This window comes from Pygoscelis adeliae, unplaced genomic scaffold (genome assembly GCF_000699105.1).
Source record: "Pygoscelis adeliae isolate BGI_AS28 unplaced genomic scaffold, ASM69910v1 Scaffold548, whole genome shotgun sequence".
NCBI lineage: Eukaryota > Metazoa > Chordata > Aves > Sphenisciformes > Spheniscidae > Pygoscelis > Pygoscelis adeliae.
This window is the reverse complement of record NW_008825427.1, coordinates 320467-337650: the sequence shown is the minus strand read 5'-3', so window position 1 is coordinate 337650 and position 17184 is coordinate 320467. Positions and strand designations below refer to the sequence as shown.

The window sequence follows — 17184 nt, the reverse complement described above, 5'->3', positions numbered from 1 at the left end:
TTTTTCCGATTGTTTTCATTACCTTGTGTATAACTTCTGATCCAACATGGTTCTTTTCTTGTAATCTCCAGAACATTTCTAAAACTTCTGCAATAATTAAGAATAGTCAAAGATGAAAGGGTAATTAACATTTTCATCCTGAATACTGGAAAGTCTTTGTTTTCTTTCACTTATCTGCTTCTCTGCTTTGACAGCTCATAATTTATGTTGTGTTGGGTTTTTTTCAATTCCTAACTTATCTTTGTCTCTACATTGCTGGCACGCACCTGGTAGCTCTGTGATGATACTTTTTTGGTTTTGATGTTAGATCTGTTCCCATCCACTTGCAGCTTATTATTTTGACCATCCTACCTCTTCTATTTATTCTTCCTGCTGCTTCAGTAATACCTTGTCCTCGGATATTAATCATAATTCAAATTCATACAGAATACTTCCTGTAGATCTAAAGACTGTTCATTTTTATGCAGAAGTTTTTCGTGATGAATGGATGTGCTATAAGTAATATGTTATTTTAGACTTGCTTCTTAATTAAGTTTTGGTAATGCGTCAGCATTGGTTTTTTGGAATCTAGAAAAGAGAATGAAAAACCATTGCATGGTAAAGCTGATGGCTCAAGGCACCAGTCCGATCATTAGTTTCTTAAACTTTTACTTGCTCTTAATTTATGCGCTGTGGGAAGTTTGTCACTTTATGCTACTGTGTTCATCTAGAACACTTTATATAGTAGTGAAATGTTAAACTTCTGCTTAGACGCTTATCTCTTAGTTTAGTTGTCTTTAATAGCCTGAGTACTAAAATTGTAGTAGACGTAACTGTTAGAAAACAAATCTCAGCATCTTTGTCTCATTTCTATGCAAGATAAATCTAAAATATGAAAGTATTGATTTGTTGTGAAAGGATTCATTGTGAAAAGTTGTTGATCCGTTTAATTCTAGGGGTTAAATTTTTAAGAGAAAAGACTTACTGATCTCCAGCAGCACTGGAGAAGAATAAAATCCCTGTTTTGTTTTGTTTTTTTTCCAGGTCAAAAGGTTATATTGCCTATGCACTCCTTCGCGCAGTTGAAAACTCTACATTTTGACCCTCCAAATGCTGTTGTCCATGTGGGTGGAAAGTTGTCTATTGAGTTGACTTTGCTGAGCCAAATGCCCATCCCTGTCCGAGTGGATCAGATTGCCATCCATGTTCACTTCAGCATTGAAAAAAATAGTTACAGAAAAACAGCTGAGTGGCTCACTAAGCACAAAACTTCCAATGGTGTTATCAGCTTTCCAAATGAAGTTGCAGGCTTTCCTTTGTCAAGAAACAACTTGCCAGCACTGGAGCTGTATGAAATGTATGAACGGAGTCCCTCAGATAACTCTTTTTTTTTAATTATCTGCAAAAATGTGCACATGCTACTACGAAGGCAAGAGAGCAGCAGTTCACTGGATATGCCCTCAGGGGTGACTTTAGAAGATGGGGCTCATGTGTTGAAATGCAACAACTTAATACTGGAACCAGGGGTCAATAAAATAACATTCAATACTCAGGTATGTTTTTATAGTTGAGTGAATGTAGCACTCATGAAAGAAGAATTAAAAGCACTGGCTGAGTGTTGTGGCTTAACCCCAGCTGGCAACTAAACACGACACAGCCGCTCACTCGCTCACTCCCCCCCCCGATGGGATGGGGGAGAGAATCGGAAGGGTAAAAGTGAGAAAACTTGTGGGTTGAGATAAAGACAGTTTAATAGGGAAAGCAAAAGCCGCGCGTGCACAAGCAAACAAGGAATTCATTCACTCCTTCCCATTGGCAGGCCGGTGTTCAGCCATCTCCAGGAAAGCAGGGCTCCATCATGCATAACGGTTACTTGGGAAAACAAACACCATCACTCCGAATGCACCCCCCTTCCTCCTTCTTCCCGCAGCTTTATATGTTGAGCATGACGTCATATGGTGTGCGTCAACCTCCATCCCCAGTTCTATTGCCGAGCATGAAGCCATATGGTGTGGAATACCCCTTGGGTCAGTTGGGGTCAGCTGTCCCCTCCCAACTTCTTGTGCACCCCCAGCCTACTCACTGGTGGGGTGGTGTGAGAAGCAGGAAAGGCCTTGACTCTGTGTAAGCGCAGCTCAGCAACAACGAAAACATCCCTGAATTATCAGCACTATTTTCAGCACAAATCCAAAACACAGCCCCATACGAGCTACTAGAAAGAAAATTAACTCTGTCCCAGCTGAAACCAGGACACTGAGGAAGAGCATAATGCTGGCAAGTGGTACCTGTATTGCTTCCTGTTACAGCTTGGGTGATGCCATTCTCCTTGTGGCTTTCTTTTCGTTGTTCTAGACCTTAATTTCCCTTGGAAGAAGCTGTTGTATTTATGCCTAAATGTACAGGTGACTCTCCTATTCACAATCATTTGAGTCAGCCTTCCAAAACTTGTTTTAAACATCTTGATTATCGCTGCCAGAAATTAAACTGATAAATTCATATACAAGATAACGTACGGCTCATGAAGTCTGCCTTCGCTGTTGAGCTCATTGAGAATAATGTTTAAGAATTTTGATGGGAATGCATTTTCTAGCCCTTAGTAAGTGACTGTGGTTGAATTTGGTTGATAGCTTGTTCTTCATTGTGGAGGGTGGTAGAATATTTTATCGCTTGGTGGATGTAGTAAACCTACCTGCAAAAAATATGACAAAGTTAAGCTCAGCTTCAAAGATTTTAATTTAGAAGATGTCAGAATTAAAATTGCCCCCATTATTCATCTTAATCACATAAGGAATGAGAAGAGAAGAACATAAGGATTCTCTGCTACAGGAGGACTAAATTTGCGTGAGCAAACACCTGTGAAAATAGAGTGTCACCATCTAAATGCCACCCTCAGAAAATGGATTACAGTCAGGCTTCTGCCATATAGTGTTGTATATGAAACTCCCTCAATTCCCGACTGTGTGCACACGCATGCACTCTAAGTCAGCTTAATACTCGGAGTAATCCTTTTTTTTTTTCTTCCCATTATTCCCCAGCAAGCTAAGTACTCTCAGTAATTGCTGAAATATTTAAGGACAGTAGTGCTTATCACTTCTGTTCACATTGCATTACTACTAGGTGCACAGTAACTGGAAATCAGCAGGCCTTGAGTACCAATCCTGTTGGTTCGTTGGGGTGGTTTTTTGGTGTTTTGTTTTTTTTTTTTAATCTGCCACTCATTCTGTGGCCTTGTACTGTGTTGAACTGTGGTTGGTTTGCTTGTTTTAATGAAATGGGGAAAGGCATTTACCTGCCAACTTAGTCCTAGGAAGTGAAATGCCAAGCATTTTCAAAAGTGCGACTTCACCATGTCTGGTGTTCCAGGAGTAGGAGCTTCTGGCCTCAATCATCATGTTGTTCTGTTCTTTGGGTTTCTTTAAATACTTTATCTCACTCTCCACCTCTGTAACCCTTCATAGGGAAGTATTTAGCAGAGTTCAATGCTACAGTGATGAACATCAGAGTAGGGAAAATTTGAGTGAGAGAATACTGAGAAAATCCGTGCAGCATCTGAATGATTAACAGGAGATGAGGCAGCACAATGAGGAATGCAACAGGTGTGTTTCATAGCTGCTTCATTTTCTGAGCATTATCCAGCCTGTATATTGGAAAGGATATGGATGCTATGAAGAGAGAAAGTGTTTTGCAGTTGCATATGGTATATATGCCTGCTAGCCCTGCCATTTTCTAATTGGTTTAAATTAGCTTTGGTCCCTTTTGGGTCTCTTTTTTTTAAACTAATTTTGAAATAAGAATCTACATATCTGCTTTTGATGACTAAAAATTGATAGCTGGTCAGAGCTGGCCAGCAGGTTTCTTTAGCATTCTTAGGTTTGGAGCACCTAAAATATGCTGAGATTTTAACTGCCTCCTTTTTTTTTTCCTTCCTTTTTTTAATTGTTAATTTCTGTCTTGTCATAGAACTTTTAGAGTGAAGCTTTCTATAGGCTTACATATTCTGCCTTTCCATTCCTCCAGTGCTGGGGCAGAAAGCACTAGAGAGGTGTGCTTGGTACATGTGCACACGCACATTGTGGAACCTGTGTGGATAGCAGGTACCTCAAGATGGAAGTTGAGTTCAAGTCCCTGATGATACAATGTGAAATGGCACTAATGTCACTTGAACTACCTACTGACCTAACTTTTTAGGTTTCATTCTTTCAAAGGATTGGGACAAGTTAATGGGATCTGGAGATGTCAGAGGTCTTTGTGGCTGCAAATGTAGTTTTCTGTAAAATAAATTAACATGCATGTAGAACTGGATTTCAGATGAAGGAGCCTTACGAGAAGAAAGCTGTTAGAGACTGTTCTGAGCAGGCATTTTGGCTTAGTGGGATCAGGAAGCAATCTGAAACCACAGAAGAAGAGATATGGATAAAAAGCTAGATATAGCTCTGCTTTAAATTTGCCTTGTTCTGCATGCTTCTGGTGGCTATTGGAGGATGGACAGCCTTACGCCTAACTTTCCTATTTTCCCAGCCTTCCTTTCTTGAAAGAACTTTGCATGGGAAGACTGCTCAGTGTGAATCCTACTTATCTTTATACAGTTGTTCAAAGCATCACTTATCTGTCCTTAAAGGGAAAATCTGAATATGTTATAATTTTGACATTACTAGATAACATGATGAAAGCTTCTCTAGATTTGAGTTGCAGTATTTACAAAATATTTACTAAAAATCCATTATCCTTGTAGTAGTATACTATGTCACTTCTACTGGATTACATAGCTGGCCAGAGGATAGAAACTGCTGACAACTTGTGTTCTAAATTTTCTTACAGTAATGCTTAATTGCACTACTTTTGCAGACAGAGGAATGACTGTGCTTCCAAGATGCAGAGGGAGTTTGATTCTTTCTGTAGATCTTAAACTGGTGATTAGCATTGTTTATGCTGATAGCAATCTTCCAGTATATTTTTTTTCAAGCTTTAAAAGAGATCAGAAAGCATTATCTGAATTCTTCAGACCGATATTCCCATCCCATGTTGAGGTTTAAAGTATGTATATATTATGAAAGACTTTACTTGTGCTTTTCTGTTTATAAAGTATTCAAGGGATAAACTTCGGTGATTTTAATGTCAAAATGCATAATACCGCATTTCAGTCAGGATTTGCTTTGTATATAACTGTGTGAGGTTTGAATGTTAAGTTGTTACAGCTTTTCTCCATAACTTCTAATCTTATTCTTTAGATTTAATTATATCCAGCATCAATGTTTATATATTACACATGGTAAAATGGCACATGGAAAAAGAAAACATTTCCCATTCCCTAGCAGTAGTAGCTAAGAGCAAATAGAAGCAAGAATAAATACACTAGCAGATGTTACAGATTTGCTTTTTATAATGTTATTGAAAAACATCCAGAATCCCATTCTTCAGGGTAAGGGAAGAGTTTGAAATTAAATATGTATGTATTACTTTTTTGTAAGCATTCACACAGGGTGTGGGGTGGGGAGTGTGTGAAATCGATAGCTTGAGCTGAAAGCTGTGCCTTATATAAATGTTGTAGGATTTTATGAATCTTAGCCAAATAAGCACTTCACTGCTCGCTAAATATCATTTCAGTACTTAATAAATATAATTATATTTCAATGTATGTGGCACTTGGGGGGGAGGGAACCCAACAAGACAAAAAGCACCCCAAAATAACAATTTGACAGCATAGCTACTGTATTAGTCATTCTGATTATTGGTACTTGTCACTTACAATGTTTTTTCTTGAATCAGCCAGCACTCTAGAGCGTCTATCTTAATGGGGCAAAAGGTGCTCCTTTGTGAAAATCTTGTCACTTACTCAGAGAACAAGTCTGTTGTTTTAATTTACAAATGCAAAGTATCTGATAAAAATGAGCTCAAAACATGCTGTTCTTTAGTAGAGGGTTTGTTCTAGAAGTATTTCCTAAATTGAAAAATCCATTCAAATGTTTTCTTCAAAGGCCAAAGAACCTGGGACATACACGCTCAGGCAACTGTGCACTTCAGTGGGGAAAGTACAGTTTGTCCTTCTTCATTTTTACCCAATTGTGCAGTATGATGTATATTCTCAGGAGCCCCAGCTAAAAGTGGAACCGACGACTGGTAGGTACAGTTGCTATGCTGAAGTTGTTTTGATGATTGTATTCTCGTGGGACTAGAGAAAGCGTTTTCTGGCTTGAATATTACTCAGATTTTTTTTGCCTTATTCTTAATTTTGAGTCTAAAATAAATTCTCACTTTTCAAATTATCCATCAAGTGTGCTCTGTCAACGATGGCTAGTTTTCAACAACTAATTCCAGTGCTTGACTCCGAAACACGTAGTGTCACTTTTGAACATGAATTTGAACATGTAGTGTCACTTAAATATCAGGTATGATTTGAGCTGCCACACTGGTTAGGAGAAGTGAACATTTAAATTTGTAACTGACTGAGCTCCCTGTTAGTTAGCTCTGTGACGCTGCAGTCTCTGGTATTTACAAGAAATGCATAAGAACTGGGATTCTCTACTAGAGGTGATAATATAAACTTATTAAAATTTAATAATGAATACATCCATTGTTTCATGGACAGCTGAGCATTACTTGTTGTAGAGTTTATCAAAGTTTATAAATGGAAGTTAGTGATTTTGTTTTCAGGCTATTAACTGAGGCAGTTGAGGAGTTAATACGCATTTTGTGCTGTTGTTCCCGTGACGGGGGTCACAATGTGTGGCGAAGGAAGGACAGGCATATTGGGCATTAATCAAATCAGCTACCCCTGTGAAATTGGTGGTTGTGATTCAGATATTTGAGAGTCTGTGTGCGTACTGGCATTCTTGTTATCTTGATTATGTAAATACAGCATGTGGGTATGACTGGCATTGTAGGTGCAAAAATATAAAGCCGTCTACAACCTGGAGAACTTAACAAGAAGCTTAGTAAATTATTTGGGATTATTGTATTTCACTGAATTCTGTGCTGCCAGAGGCACACAGTATGTGAGCCAGCTGGTCTAAGCCATCTAAGAAACAGTGGTTTTGGTCACTCAAGTTGAAACAACCGGTTTCTCCACACCGATGTATTTGAACAAGGTTTAATGTGTTGCATAACACCAAAACCCCACACTTTTAAGTTACTGTAACGTGTGACAAATTGTCTGGGAATATTGCTAACAAGCCTTAGCAGTGCATTGTAACCATCTGCTGATGAGTACTGGAACCTGTTAATAATTTCTGCTTTCTAATTCAGATAGCCTTTTGGCTGGCATTCCCCAGAAGGTGAAATTCACAGTGACAACTGGTCACTACACCATGAAGAATGGGGATACTTTGCAGCTCAGTAACGCGGATGCCATGCCTATTCTGTACCATCTGGAAAGCAAGGCAGTGATCTATTCCAACACCAGAGGTAAGCGATGAAGTAAAAAGTCATAATCTTTAAATGGCTGAAAATTCAGTAATCCTGAAGTAAACCTGTACTTAGAGTATTAAGAACACTGACGCTGTCTTTTTCAGTAGTCGTTATTAAGAACAATTCTAGGGACTTGCAGCTGAGTGCTTCAGTGCAAGAAAGGTCTCGAACTTTCACCCTCAAAGTAGTAGTATGAACTTTTACTCTCATTGATGAAATTCAGTAGGCATGGTGAAACTGCTGCTGAGGTGAACATCTGTCACGATTTCCAAGTAAATCATGGTGACCTTTTATTACTATGCGGGCTCTGTTTTGACTAGACCATTTTTATTGTGAAGTAGTTCTGAGTAGGTGTTTATGTAGCGCTCTGTGTAAATGGAGCATTTCCTTTGGCCGGTGTTTCATTTAAACAGATGACATCCTAATTCCTTTTCTTCTGAGCATAAGTACTGTATAGTCTCCTCAGTTGCTCAAACACAAGGAACTTCTACGTAAATGGGAAGAACAGTCTTAACAGACTTGATGAAATTAAGATTAAAATAGACTATAAAGAGGCAGCCCGTGTGTAGTATTTTAAAGATAGATGACGAGTAGAGACCAAGAATACTGATACATGTATGTTCACTAAGTTGTAAGTTTGCCTGAAGTGAAATGATGAGACTAAGGAGGTGCAGGACGTTGTAAAAACTTCAATAGGTGTCATATGATGGACTAAAGCTGCTCTTTAACTAGTTGGAAGCTTGTTAACAAATTGTCCTCTTAGTTCCTTCTTGAACATTGGAAGGGAGTACTACACGGAATGTGGTGGTTACCTTCCTGCAGTTTAAGAAGGCTCGAGCGTTACTATTGGGAAGTTGTGAGCAGCATTGGTATTTAAGATGTGCGGATTATAGCTCATTTGAAGAGGATACCGTGGAGTTATATAACATGGTTTCTTGTTGCTGTTTTTGCAGACATGGAAGTCTTGCTAGGAAATGGTTATGGCACCATGTATTTTTCTATGACACTTAGCTTTTTAGGCTAGTTTTCCTACTTACTTACAGATTAAAATGAAAACTGGGAAGGGATGAATGTGTTTTAAAACTTCTTTTTTCCCCATTCTACACAACTATAGAAAAGATCTCGGAATCGTCACTAAGGATTCAGTCTTCTGAAAAGATCACAAGCATCAGTTTGCCAGTAGCTCCTGCATATCATGTGATTGAATTTGAACTAGAAGTCATGTATTTGCCATCAGCCACAGAATCTGTAGTGGAGAAAGAAAATACTACAAATAAAGAAGTTCCCAGAAAAAACAAAGAGAAGCAGAAACAGGACAACTGCATGGCTACTGTCGACCAAAAAGTAAGATGTAATTTAACATCTTTATTATGAAATCTATTTGATATCAGGGGCATACACTTCATAAAATAGAAGTGGTGGTGATGGGGGACACACACCTGCTTGCATTGAACTAATTTTCCCTTAAAAGACGTACATGCAAAAATCATAGCAAATGTTATAAATTTAAAGAAAACATAAATATAAGCAGAAATATACACTATGTTTACTATATTGCCAACTGTTCCACTGGCTAGTAATCTGAGTTCTAATGTTCTAACGCTCGCAGTTTATATAGGATGAAGGATACTTGGGTCTTTGTAAAAGGTGGCATGGCAAGGCAAGGCAATTCTCCCTCCTGACTCATGGGAAGAATATTTCTTCCACTTGCAAAGAATCTGTATGCTGTGTTGAGGTACTTAACTAGTGTTTCAAGCTGTCACATTATTTAGTTGGAGGTAACTTTTCCTCTTAATTTTCATTATGAAGGGTGAATAAAATAAGTAGTATGGAAAGCAGCTTTTCAGCTGACAGCAAAATGATCTTGAAATCATCACCTTTCAGTGTTACTCCTTGTTAAAATTGACCAAGTGTGCTGCCATGTATCCTTGTGTGTGAAGAGTCGGGTAAAAAGGAATAGCTATAGACTAGCATTGATAAAATGTGATGTGACAAAAGATTTTTTTTTTTTTTTCTCTGCATTTAAAAATACATTGTCAAATATATATGCTTTACAATTGGAAGAATGGCAGCATTCACTTCAGGAGGAATTCTTCAGTTAAATGTGCTGCTTCAAGTTAAAACAAATATACATTAAATGCATTTTTTAAAATATTTTGAGCTTGTATTTAATATATTAAAGTATTATAAAGACATTTCAGTAACAGTTCTTACAGCAATTTATTTGATATTGACCTGTTACCAGATTATGGTATTAAGATGCTATTGGTATTGTTAGCGTCCTTTTATCTTTTCTTTCTTCTATGCCCCTTCCTTTATTTCTAGTCTTCAAAACTGAGTATGTCAGTTTCCCCAGGAAAAGCTTCTTCGAGATTTCATATCCTGATCACAGGAAAACAAAAGCCTAATATTTTGTCAGATCAGTTTTTGACATACTGATTTCTTTTTTAATTTTTTTTTTCTTCTTCCCCTTCTGGATGCATTAGATGTAGACACTTGCTGAGAAAAGTTTTGCTTAGAAATGAGAAGAAAAGCATAATCGTTATGCCAAAGACCATTACAAATAAGAACTTTGTTCCCTTTTTCCTTTAGGTAACCATCGATTGTCCTTGGTCAATTTACTCCACTATTATTGCATTAACATTCTGCATCCCTTTTAATGCCAAGCATTCCTTATTGTCAGCTGGCAAACGGTAATGTACTCCTGAAGTATTTATTGTTTGTTTCTTTCTTAAAAAATATGGAGCTCACCTTTCATAAGTAATATTTATAGCAGCCTGTTTTTTTAAGTTGGGCTTTTGTTATCTTACACAGCTTCCCATTGGAAGCTTGTGCATTTCCTCTAGTGTTCTTTCATAACATTAAAACAAATTTGTGGTTTCAGCTATTTTGGAAACAAGACCACAAGATAAACCAGGCTAACCTATTTCTGTGTAGTTACTTGTTTTCGTTTAATATGAAAGAGGATGTTTTACAGCCTTGTTTCTACAGACTCGTAAGTATTGAGGAAAAGACTGAAAGAAACAAATATACCTGCCATTCTGGTTTTGCCTGAGCTGTGCACTTTGAAAACAGTTTTATGGACATGTACTCTTTCAATATAACTATTCAACTTTTGTTGACCAAACTCTGTCATGTTTTTCAGGAAATATGTGCAAGTCTGTGTACAGAATTTGTCAGAACTCTGTTTCCAGCTTTCAGACAATAGCCTAAAAAATTCTGCTGACTGTACAGATCTGCAGCTGGTACCTCTGAACCCTGAATCTCAACAGGTAAAGATTCACTTGGTGGTGGTTTATGAGGTCATTGGCAGGACAGCTACGTGAAAGTTCTTGTAAGTGACATTATTAACACTTCTGCACATAGATTTTTGTGGTAAGTAAGGTCGATAGCTGATGTTAGGTCAGACCTTTGTAGTCCTCTGAGAAACCTTGATTCTTAAAGATGCTTTAGAAGGCATTTACACCTGTAGATCTCAGATAAAATTCTAAAACTTGCAAGATTATTAGATAAGTTTTCAAACTTGTCCATTTGCCTCATGCAAACCACTACATACCTGCTTGAACAGCAGCTATACAAATGTAATATCACTAATATCACTGTTAACGTTTAATTTGTTCATCTCATAGCTGCAGTTTTATCATTAGGTTTTGGGAAAAAAAATCAGGTAGAGACTGTTTTTCAATTAAATACAGCTGTAAACTAGTTAAGTTGCAAAACAGTCCCCTTTAAGTTTCTTTCAGCCTTGTCTGAACATGATATTAAATTGGTCATTCTTGGTGCCTAGGAAAAGTATATACAAACATTATTAATATTTTTATTAAATTTGACTTTTGAATAAAATATTTTTCACACCTACTTGAATGTGAAGTGTTCCCTTCTGAAACACTGTTTCTGACAGTGAAATGTATCCCTCCTTTTAACTAGATGTGCATCGTTAAAAAAATTCATTATTAGTTATTTTGGTTGCATATTTTCCCTAATGATTTATTTAACCCTAAATGGGTAATTTGTTTTTATAAACTATATTAATGCCAGAACAGACAAACATATGTATGTGCATTTCCACTTCTTTCTCAGAGGAAGGAAGGAGCTAATACTATAAACATTCTCTTTCAGGTCATATACAGTAAGCAATCAATATTCTTTGTGTGGGAATTGAAGTGGACAAAAGAGCTTCCTCTCTCCTTGCAGTGCCTGTTTTCAGTCAGCTTTTGTCCAGCTACCTCTGAAGAACAGTCTCTTACCCTGAAGCCGTTCACTTATGAATTCCAAGTGGAAAATTTTTTTGTAAGTCCTCTTCTAAGTATAGCATATGTTAACTGAACATGGTTTCCTAATATGTGGAAAGGGAAAGTCAAGAAATGTATTAGAAAACGTCTGTTTACATAATGAGATTGATACCTACTCGGAATCATTGGAAAGCTAGTTTGTTGACCGATAGAATTGAAGCCTGATATGATATGGTGGAATCATACACTTGCCACTGGAATGGGGTGGTGGGAGGGAACACTTGCACAAGTGTCCTTGGTCTCGTTTCATTTTTTTCTGTGTGTTTTTGCCTTCCTGGGCTTGTACCATGGAGACTGTCCTTAGATTACCGAGCTGCTTTTGCCCTGCTGGCTTAAGATTGCACTCTCCAAAGCAAATTGCAATTTCCAGAAAATCTTTGCTATTGAAAGCATTTGAGTTGGTTTTTGTAGTGCTTGAGATGAGCTCCTCTAATGAAATATTTAGGGTTTTGTAGGCCATTATCTTAAATGTTTCTTCTTTCCCTTTACGGACAAACTTTTTATTCCTTTGATCAGCTAGGAAGCTTGTAGGCTGGGTATAACTTCCTATTAAAGGAATTCTATCAACATTATTTAATCTCATCTCTAAGTTCAGTCTTGTGTTACCCTTTTTGATGCTTGGGTAAAAAGTAGCAACGTGAGAAGACTCTCATTTGATGAAATCTTTTTGTCTGTTTTCAGTGTTGCTATGTTTTCTACCTGCTATTACAAACTGGCATTGAGCAATATTTTAGCTATTTGTTTACCTACTGGCATGTAACTAGCATTTGTTAGCACCTGTACCAGCATCTTTCTGGAGTTTTTAGAGAGCTAACTGTGTTAAACCGTGGGGGTTTTTTGGTAGAAATTTAATTCTGTGGTAATTAAAAATTAGCTCTTTGATAATGTCAGCACTGTTATTCTGGGGACTATGAAGTAAGAGTGATGAAGTAGTCCTCCTGTATTACTCAGAATTCGAGTGATGTGTCTGGAAAGTGAGGAGCCAAGAAACTTGTAAAAGTTTGTTTAAATAGTATGAAGATTGGTATCCGTTTAGGAGCATTGAGAGGCTGAGTTGTGGAGGGAAAAGTGGTGTGCTTGCTGCTGGTATCAAAAATAGATTGAATCAAATTTGGTTTGCTTATTTTCTCAAACTGAGCAAGATAATGAAGTGAACATTACTTATAACTGAATCTTGCATTAAAAAGATTTAATGGATGTTAAATGTAAAGTTAAGTTTGTACTGTATCAGTTGTCCAGTTCAGTTTAAACACAAGTAAAACACCCCTTTTTTCTTGATAACAGCACTGTTTTCTTCCTGACAGACATTGTATCATGTGAAAACTGAAATTTTTCCGCCATTGGGGGCAGAGTATTGTAAAACGGGCTCACTCTGCTCTTTAGAGGTGTCAATCACCCGACTTGTTGACCTCTCAGAGGTTGACAGAGATGAAGCATTGACAGAATCAGATGGATATTGCACAACAAAACTTATGTATGAAGGTAAGAGTGTTTTCCTTAAGCATATTGACAAAATTCCCCAGTTTTGTCTTGATAATGACATCTGCCAGACTTGTAATGGCATATGTTCTTGTATTGTGAGTATGGCTGCTCAGTAAAGCAGTTTTCATTTTGCTAGACTGAGAATATTTTATTTTTTCCTCATTAATCTGTCTTCAAGTGGAATATAAATGCTGTTCAGACTGGATGGATACTTGCTTGAGGCCCAACTATGGTCCCTTTTGTGTAGAGCTGTTTTCTTACCTTGCACAGCTCTTCACACATAGAAGCCGATGGGCTTTTAGACGTTGCTAAAATAGTGATTTTAAAAGTGCTCTAAAACTATACTGAGGGTTCTTCATTTTTCAGAAAAGATCTTCATAGTCTTTGCTCTTTATTCTTGCAGTTGTTGACAACAGTAGTAACTGGGCAGTCTGTGGAAAAAGTTCTGGAGTGATATCTATGCCTGTAGCAGCTCGAGCAACTCACAAAGTTCACATGGAAGTGATGCCACTGTTTGCTGGATATCTACCTTTTCCTGATGTCAGATTGTTTAAATACCTCCCTCACCATTCTGCTCACTCCATGCAACTTGATGCTGGTAAAGCTATCTTGACTACATGGCTACTTACAGAAATGATTCTGCTTCTCCTGTGTTCTTTTGTAAAGAGAAAAGCAAGGCGAGGAAGTGTGTTGATGAAGTACTCTTAGGTGCCTTTGTTCCTTACCTTCATTCACAGTTCTGATTTGGAACTTATAAAATGTTGCTCTAATAGGAACTTTGAATTCGGGTTGCAGCCTTAATCTGTGAGGGGGAATAATAAATGCATTGTTTTCTTATATTTCCTTTAAAGCTTAGTGTGCAAATGAGTTGTCACTGGATTTATAATCAAGTGGAAACTATTTGGTAACTCTCTAATCCTGCGGTTTAATTGTCTGTAAGCTGCACATCTACTGTGTCTTCATTAGCTTTGAAATTTTTTCCCAGTTTTTGAAAGAATTAAGTATGAAATAGAAATGGCTGAAAATTTGTGGCATATAAGCCAGGTTAGATGAAGAGTTTAAATTGCCACAGCCACCTAGAGTATTTATCTCTGCTGTTGAGTAGTCCCAGCACTGTAGTGAGAATTCACTCGTGCAAGCAACTTAGTGTTTGTCAGCGGAGCTCCAGGAACTGCCAGTGTGCACCCTCCTAGCCTGTGACAAATGTGAGGTAATGCTACGTAAATTGTCCTTAGAAACCAATATAATTCACTGTTACATCTGCTGCTGGCCAAAAATGGGCGCAGAGTGTTACCTCAGCAGAGATGATCGGTAACTGTTAACATGTGGTAAGTTGACTGTGCGTCTGAGCTCTGAAATAATTTTTAAGTTGTTTAATCACTCCATAGGATGAAACTGTGGGTTTTTGTTTTAAACAGATAGCTGGATTGAAAATGATAACCTATCTGTGGACAAGAATGTGGATGATCAAGCTGACAGCAGCAGCATAAGGAGCAGGGGTAGCTTGCATTCTGCAGCTAGTGGGGAACACAAAGGTTTGCCAATGCCCCGTCTGCAATCCTTTTCATCTGGTCAGGTCTTCAACTGCAGCACGGCTATGCAAATACTTGTCATTCCCAGCAAGGATGACCATGTTCTGGAAGTCAATATCACGTGACAACCCGGTACGAAAACGAGGAAAACAAAAAACGTTAGAAACTGGATATGAAAGCACTTTAAAGGATTATGACCTGGTTAGTCTTTGTTGTCACATTCTAACTCTACGGAGACCTATGGCACTCAACACGTACTGGCCATGGAAGCACCAGACAATTGTATCAATTTAAATGTACAGTGAAGCTTGTGTCAGCTAGTTTATATTGCCACTTTAGTATGTTTTGTGTAAGCTATTGGGTTTTCTCCCTTCGGTCACATCCTGCATCACAACACAGGGCAACAAAAACAAAAAATCCAAATATTTGGACCACTTCTTTATTTTTGTCTGGCAGCTGAGAGGTTTGTTTTCATGCTTCCTACATATTTTAGAATTTAGAGTTGGATGATATAATTGTCCAAACCCTGGATTTTTATGTAATAATTTACAGGCTTTTCCACACATGTGCCAGAAACACAACAAAGGATACAACAGCACATTCACTGGCGTAGTAGTTGCTTTTCTGGCTTGCTTTGTTTGTTTGTTTGTTTTATCATCGTTAATTCCTGCCATTGCAATTTTCTGTTCAACTTCCATCGTTTGCATACTTAGATGCATGGAAGAGCTACTGCTATAAACAATCTTAGCTGAACAAAATTCCTTAATTTTTTGAGGCTTTCTCCTTCACAGAATAGACACTGTGATGTCACATATTATATGATTTTTTGGGGGTGGGGGTTGGGTCATCCTCTTGCATAGTTCTTACCAAAGAAAGATATTGATAGAATTTAATAATAAATTATTTGGCTTACTGAGTTCCCAGATTAATTTCTTTTACTACCATTTCTAAGTGGCTTGGTTTGCTGCCCCAATTTTTAAATTGGGGCAAAAATTTCAGTATGATATGATACTTGAACAGTCAACCTTTCATCATAAAGGCTTAGTGTAATTATTACTGATTAGAGGCCAGACTTCCACATTCATGATGGAAGAAAGCGGTTGGTTTGATACAGGAAAGCTTGCAGATGTAGAATAATTGTGAAGCAAAGTTAAAACATGTAACTTAAAGAATTTCATTATTTATATCTGAAATGTAAATACAAAAAATGTAAAAAAAAAAAAAAAAAAGAAAAAAAGTGTAATTTTTGTGAATGTTGCAAATCCACCTGTGACTGGAAAAATTACAACTCCTTCTGATGTCCTGCTTCGGATATTGAAACTTGTGCATTTAATGTGAGAATGACCTTTTCTACTTGCAGATCTATAATGGTGCGTTGTCAACAGACTCCACAGAGGAAAACTGTCCCGTATCAAATACTTGTCGGTAAAGCTAAAGTGAGGAACTGCTCATTAGACAAGTTCATTGTTGTTATTTTTTTCTAAACTCAGGTTCTGCTAAATTGTAAAGGGGAAGAAAAAAACAAACCCTCTTTCCAAGAAGAGTCGCAATTAAGTTGAAAAAGGAATAGGCACCCTGCACTGGTCTAAACATTTTTTTTTAATTATTTTTTATTTAAAAAAAAAAAACAGTGTGTCTAAAATAAATGTATAAAGTAGACCTGCTAGCTGAAAATGTTCTTGTTACGCATCTTCTTTCTGTGAAGGAATGCCCTTTCTCTGTGGAAATCATACCATTTTATTCTGGATAAACCCCAAAGCATCATTTAGTGCGAATGACTGCTGGGATTCTTTGACTGGAAAAGGTAACAAGTTAGTGACTTTGACACTGCAGGTATTATAATTAATTCCATTTTCATGGTTTGCTATTGAATCATTTTTCACATTGTTCTGTAATATACTGTTAGATTAAACACATTGTACTAAGATTGTTTAATGAAATTGTAAGCGTTGCAGTTCTAAATATACATGTTTTAAAAAGAAACCCAACTTCTCTGCTGCTGTGACTTCTCCTATTTTCCTTTCGTTTAAAGGAGTGATTGTTTCGTCCGTTTTAGCTACTCTAACGGAAAAATATTTTCTAAACTGAAGTAAGGGGACGTGTTTAGAATAGGGGTCTGAAGCGTGTCCTCTTCGGGTATGGGAGGGGGTTGCCGCTTTCCGGGAAAGAGCTGCCCGGCCTCCGCAGGGGAGCAGCCTCGGGGCTGCCGCTTCTCGGCTTTCGAGCGGCCCCGCTGCCACCCTCGAAGCGCGCCGACAGGCACGGCCCGCCGCCTGGCCTTCGGCACGCCTTCACGCTCCCGCTTTGGCCCCCCTGGATCCTCTCACGGCCGGGAGCCGCGGGCCCAACGGCGCTACCCTGACGAGAGACGACGACGGCCGAATTCGCCAACAACGGCCCTGGCTGCAGCGGCCAGGCGAGGGCACGGCCTGTGCCGAGGAGCGCCTGCGGGGAAGGGGAGACCAAGAACACCGGACGGGCTTAATCGCGGGGCC

The 17184-nt window shown here is 38.1% G+C and overlaps 2 protein-coding genes across 2 annotated transcripts in view; both read left to right on the top strand.

Annotated features, from left to right (window-relative positions):
* Window positions 1-16672, top strand: part of TRAPPC10 (trafficking protein particle complex 10) — a 36967-nt gene extending 20295 nt beyond the window's left edge. The window contains exons 13-22 of the mRNA XM_009330649.1: window positions 1024-1532; window positions 5955-6096; window positions 7222-7380; window positions 8498-8727; window positions 9976-10076; window positions 10529-10655; window positions 11503-11673; window positions 12980-13157; window positions 13561-13755; window positions 14576-16672. Of these exons, the coding sequence (XP_009328924.1) occupies window positions 1024-1532; window positions 5955-6096; window positions 7222-7380; window positions 8498-8727; window positions 9976-10076; window positions 10529-10655; window positions 11503-11673; window positions 12980-13157; window positions 13561-13755; window positions 14576-14814 (2051 nt within the window). The 3' untranslated portion in view covers window positions 14815-16672. The remainder of the gene's footprint in view (window positions 1-1023; window positions 1533-5954; window positions 6097-7221; window positions 7381-8497; window positions 8728-9975; window positions 10077-10528; window positions 10656-11502; window positions 11674-12979; window positions 13158-13560; window positions 13756-14575) is intronic.
* A 155-nt stretch (window positions 16673-16827) lies between these two features.
* Window positions 16828-17184, top strand: part of PWP2 (PWP2 periodic tryptophan protein homolog (yeast)) — a 20796-nt gene continuing 20439 nt past the window's right edge. Inside the window, exon 1 of the mRNA XM_009330648.1 lies at window positions 16828-17105. Coding sequence (XP_009328923.1) covers window positions 16828-17105 — 278 coding nt within the window. The remainder of the gene's footprint in view (window positions 17106-17184) is intronic.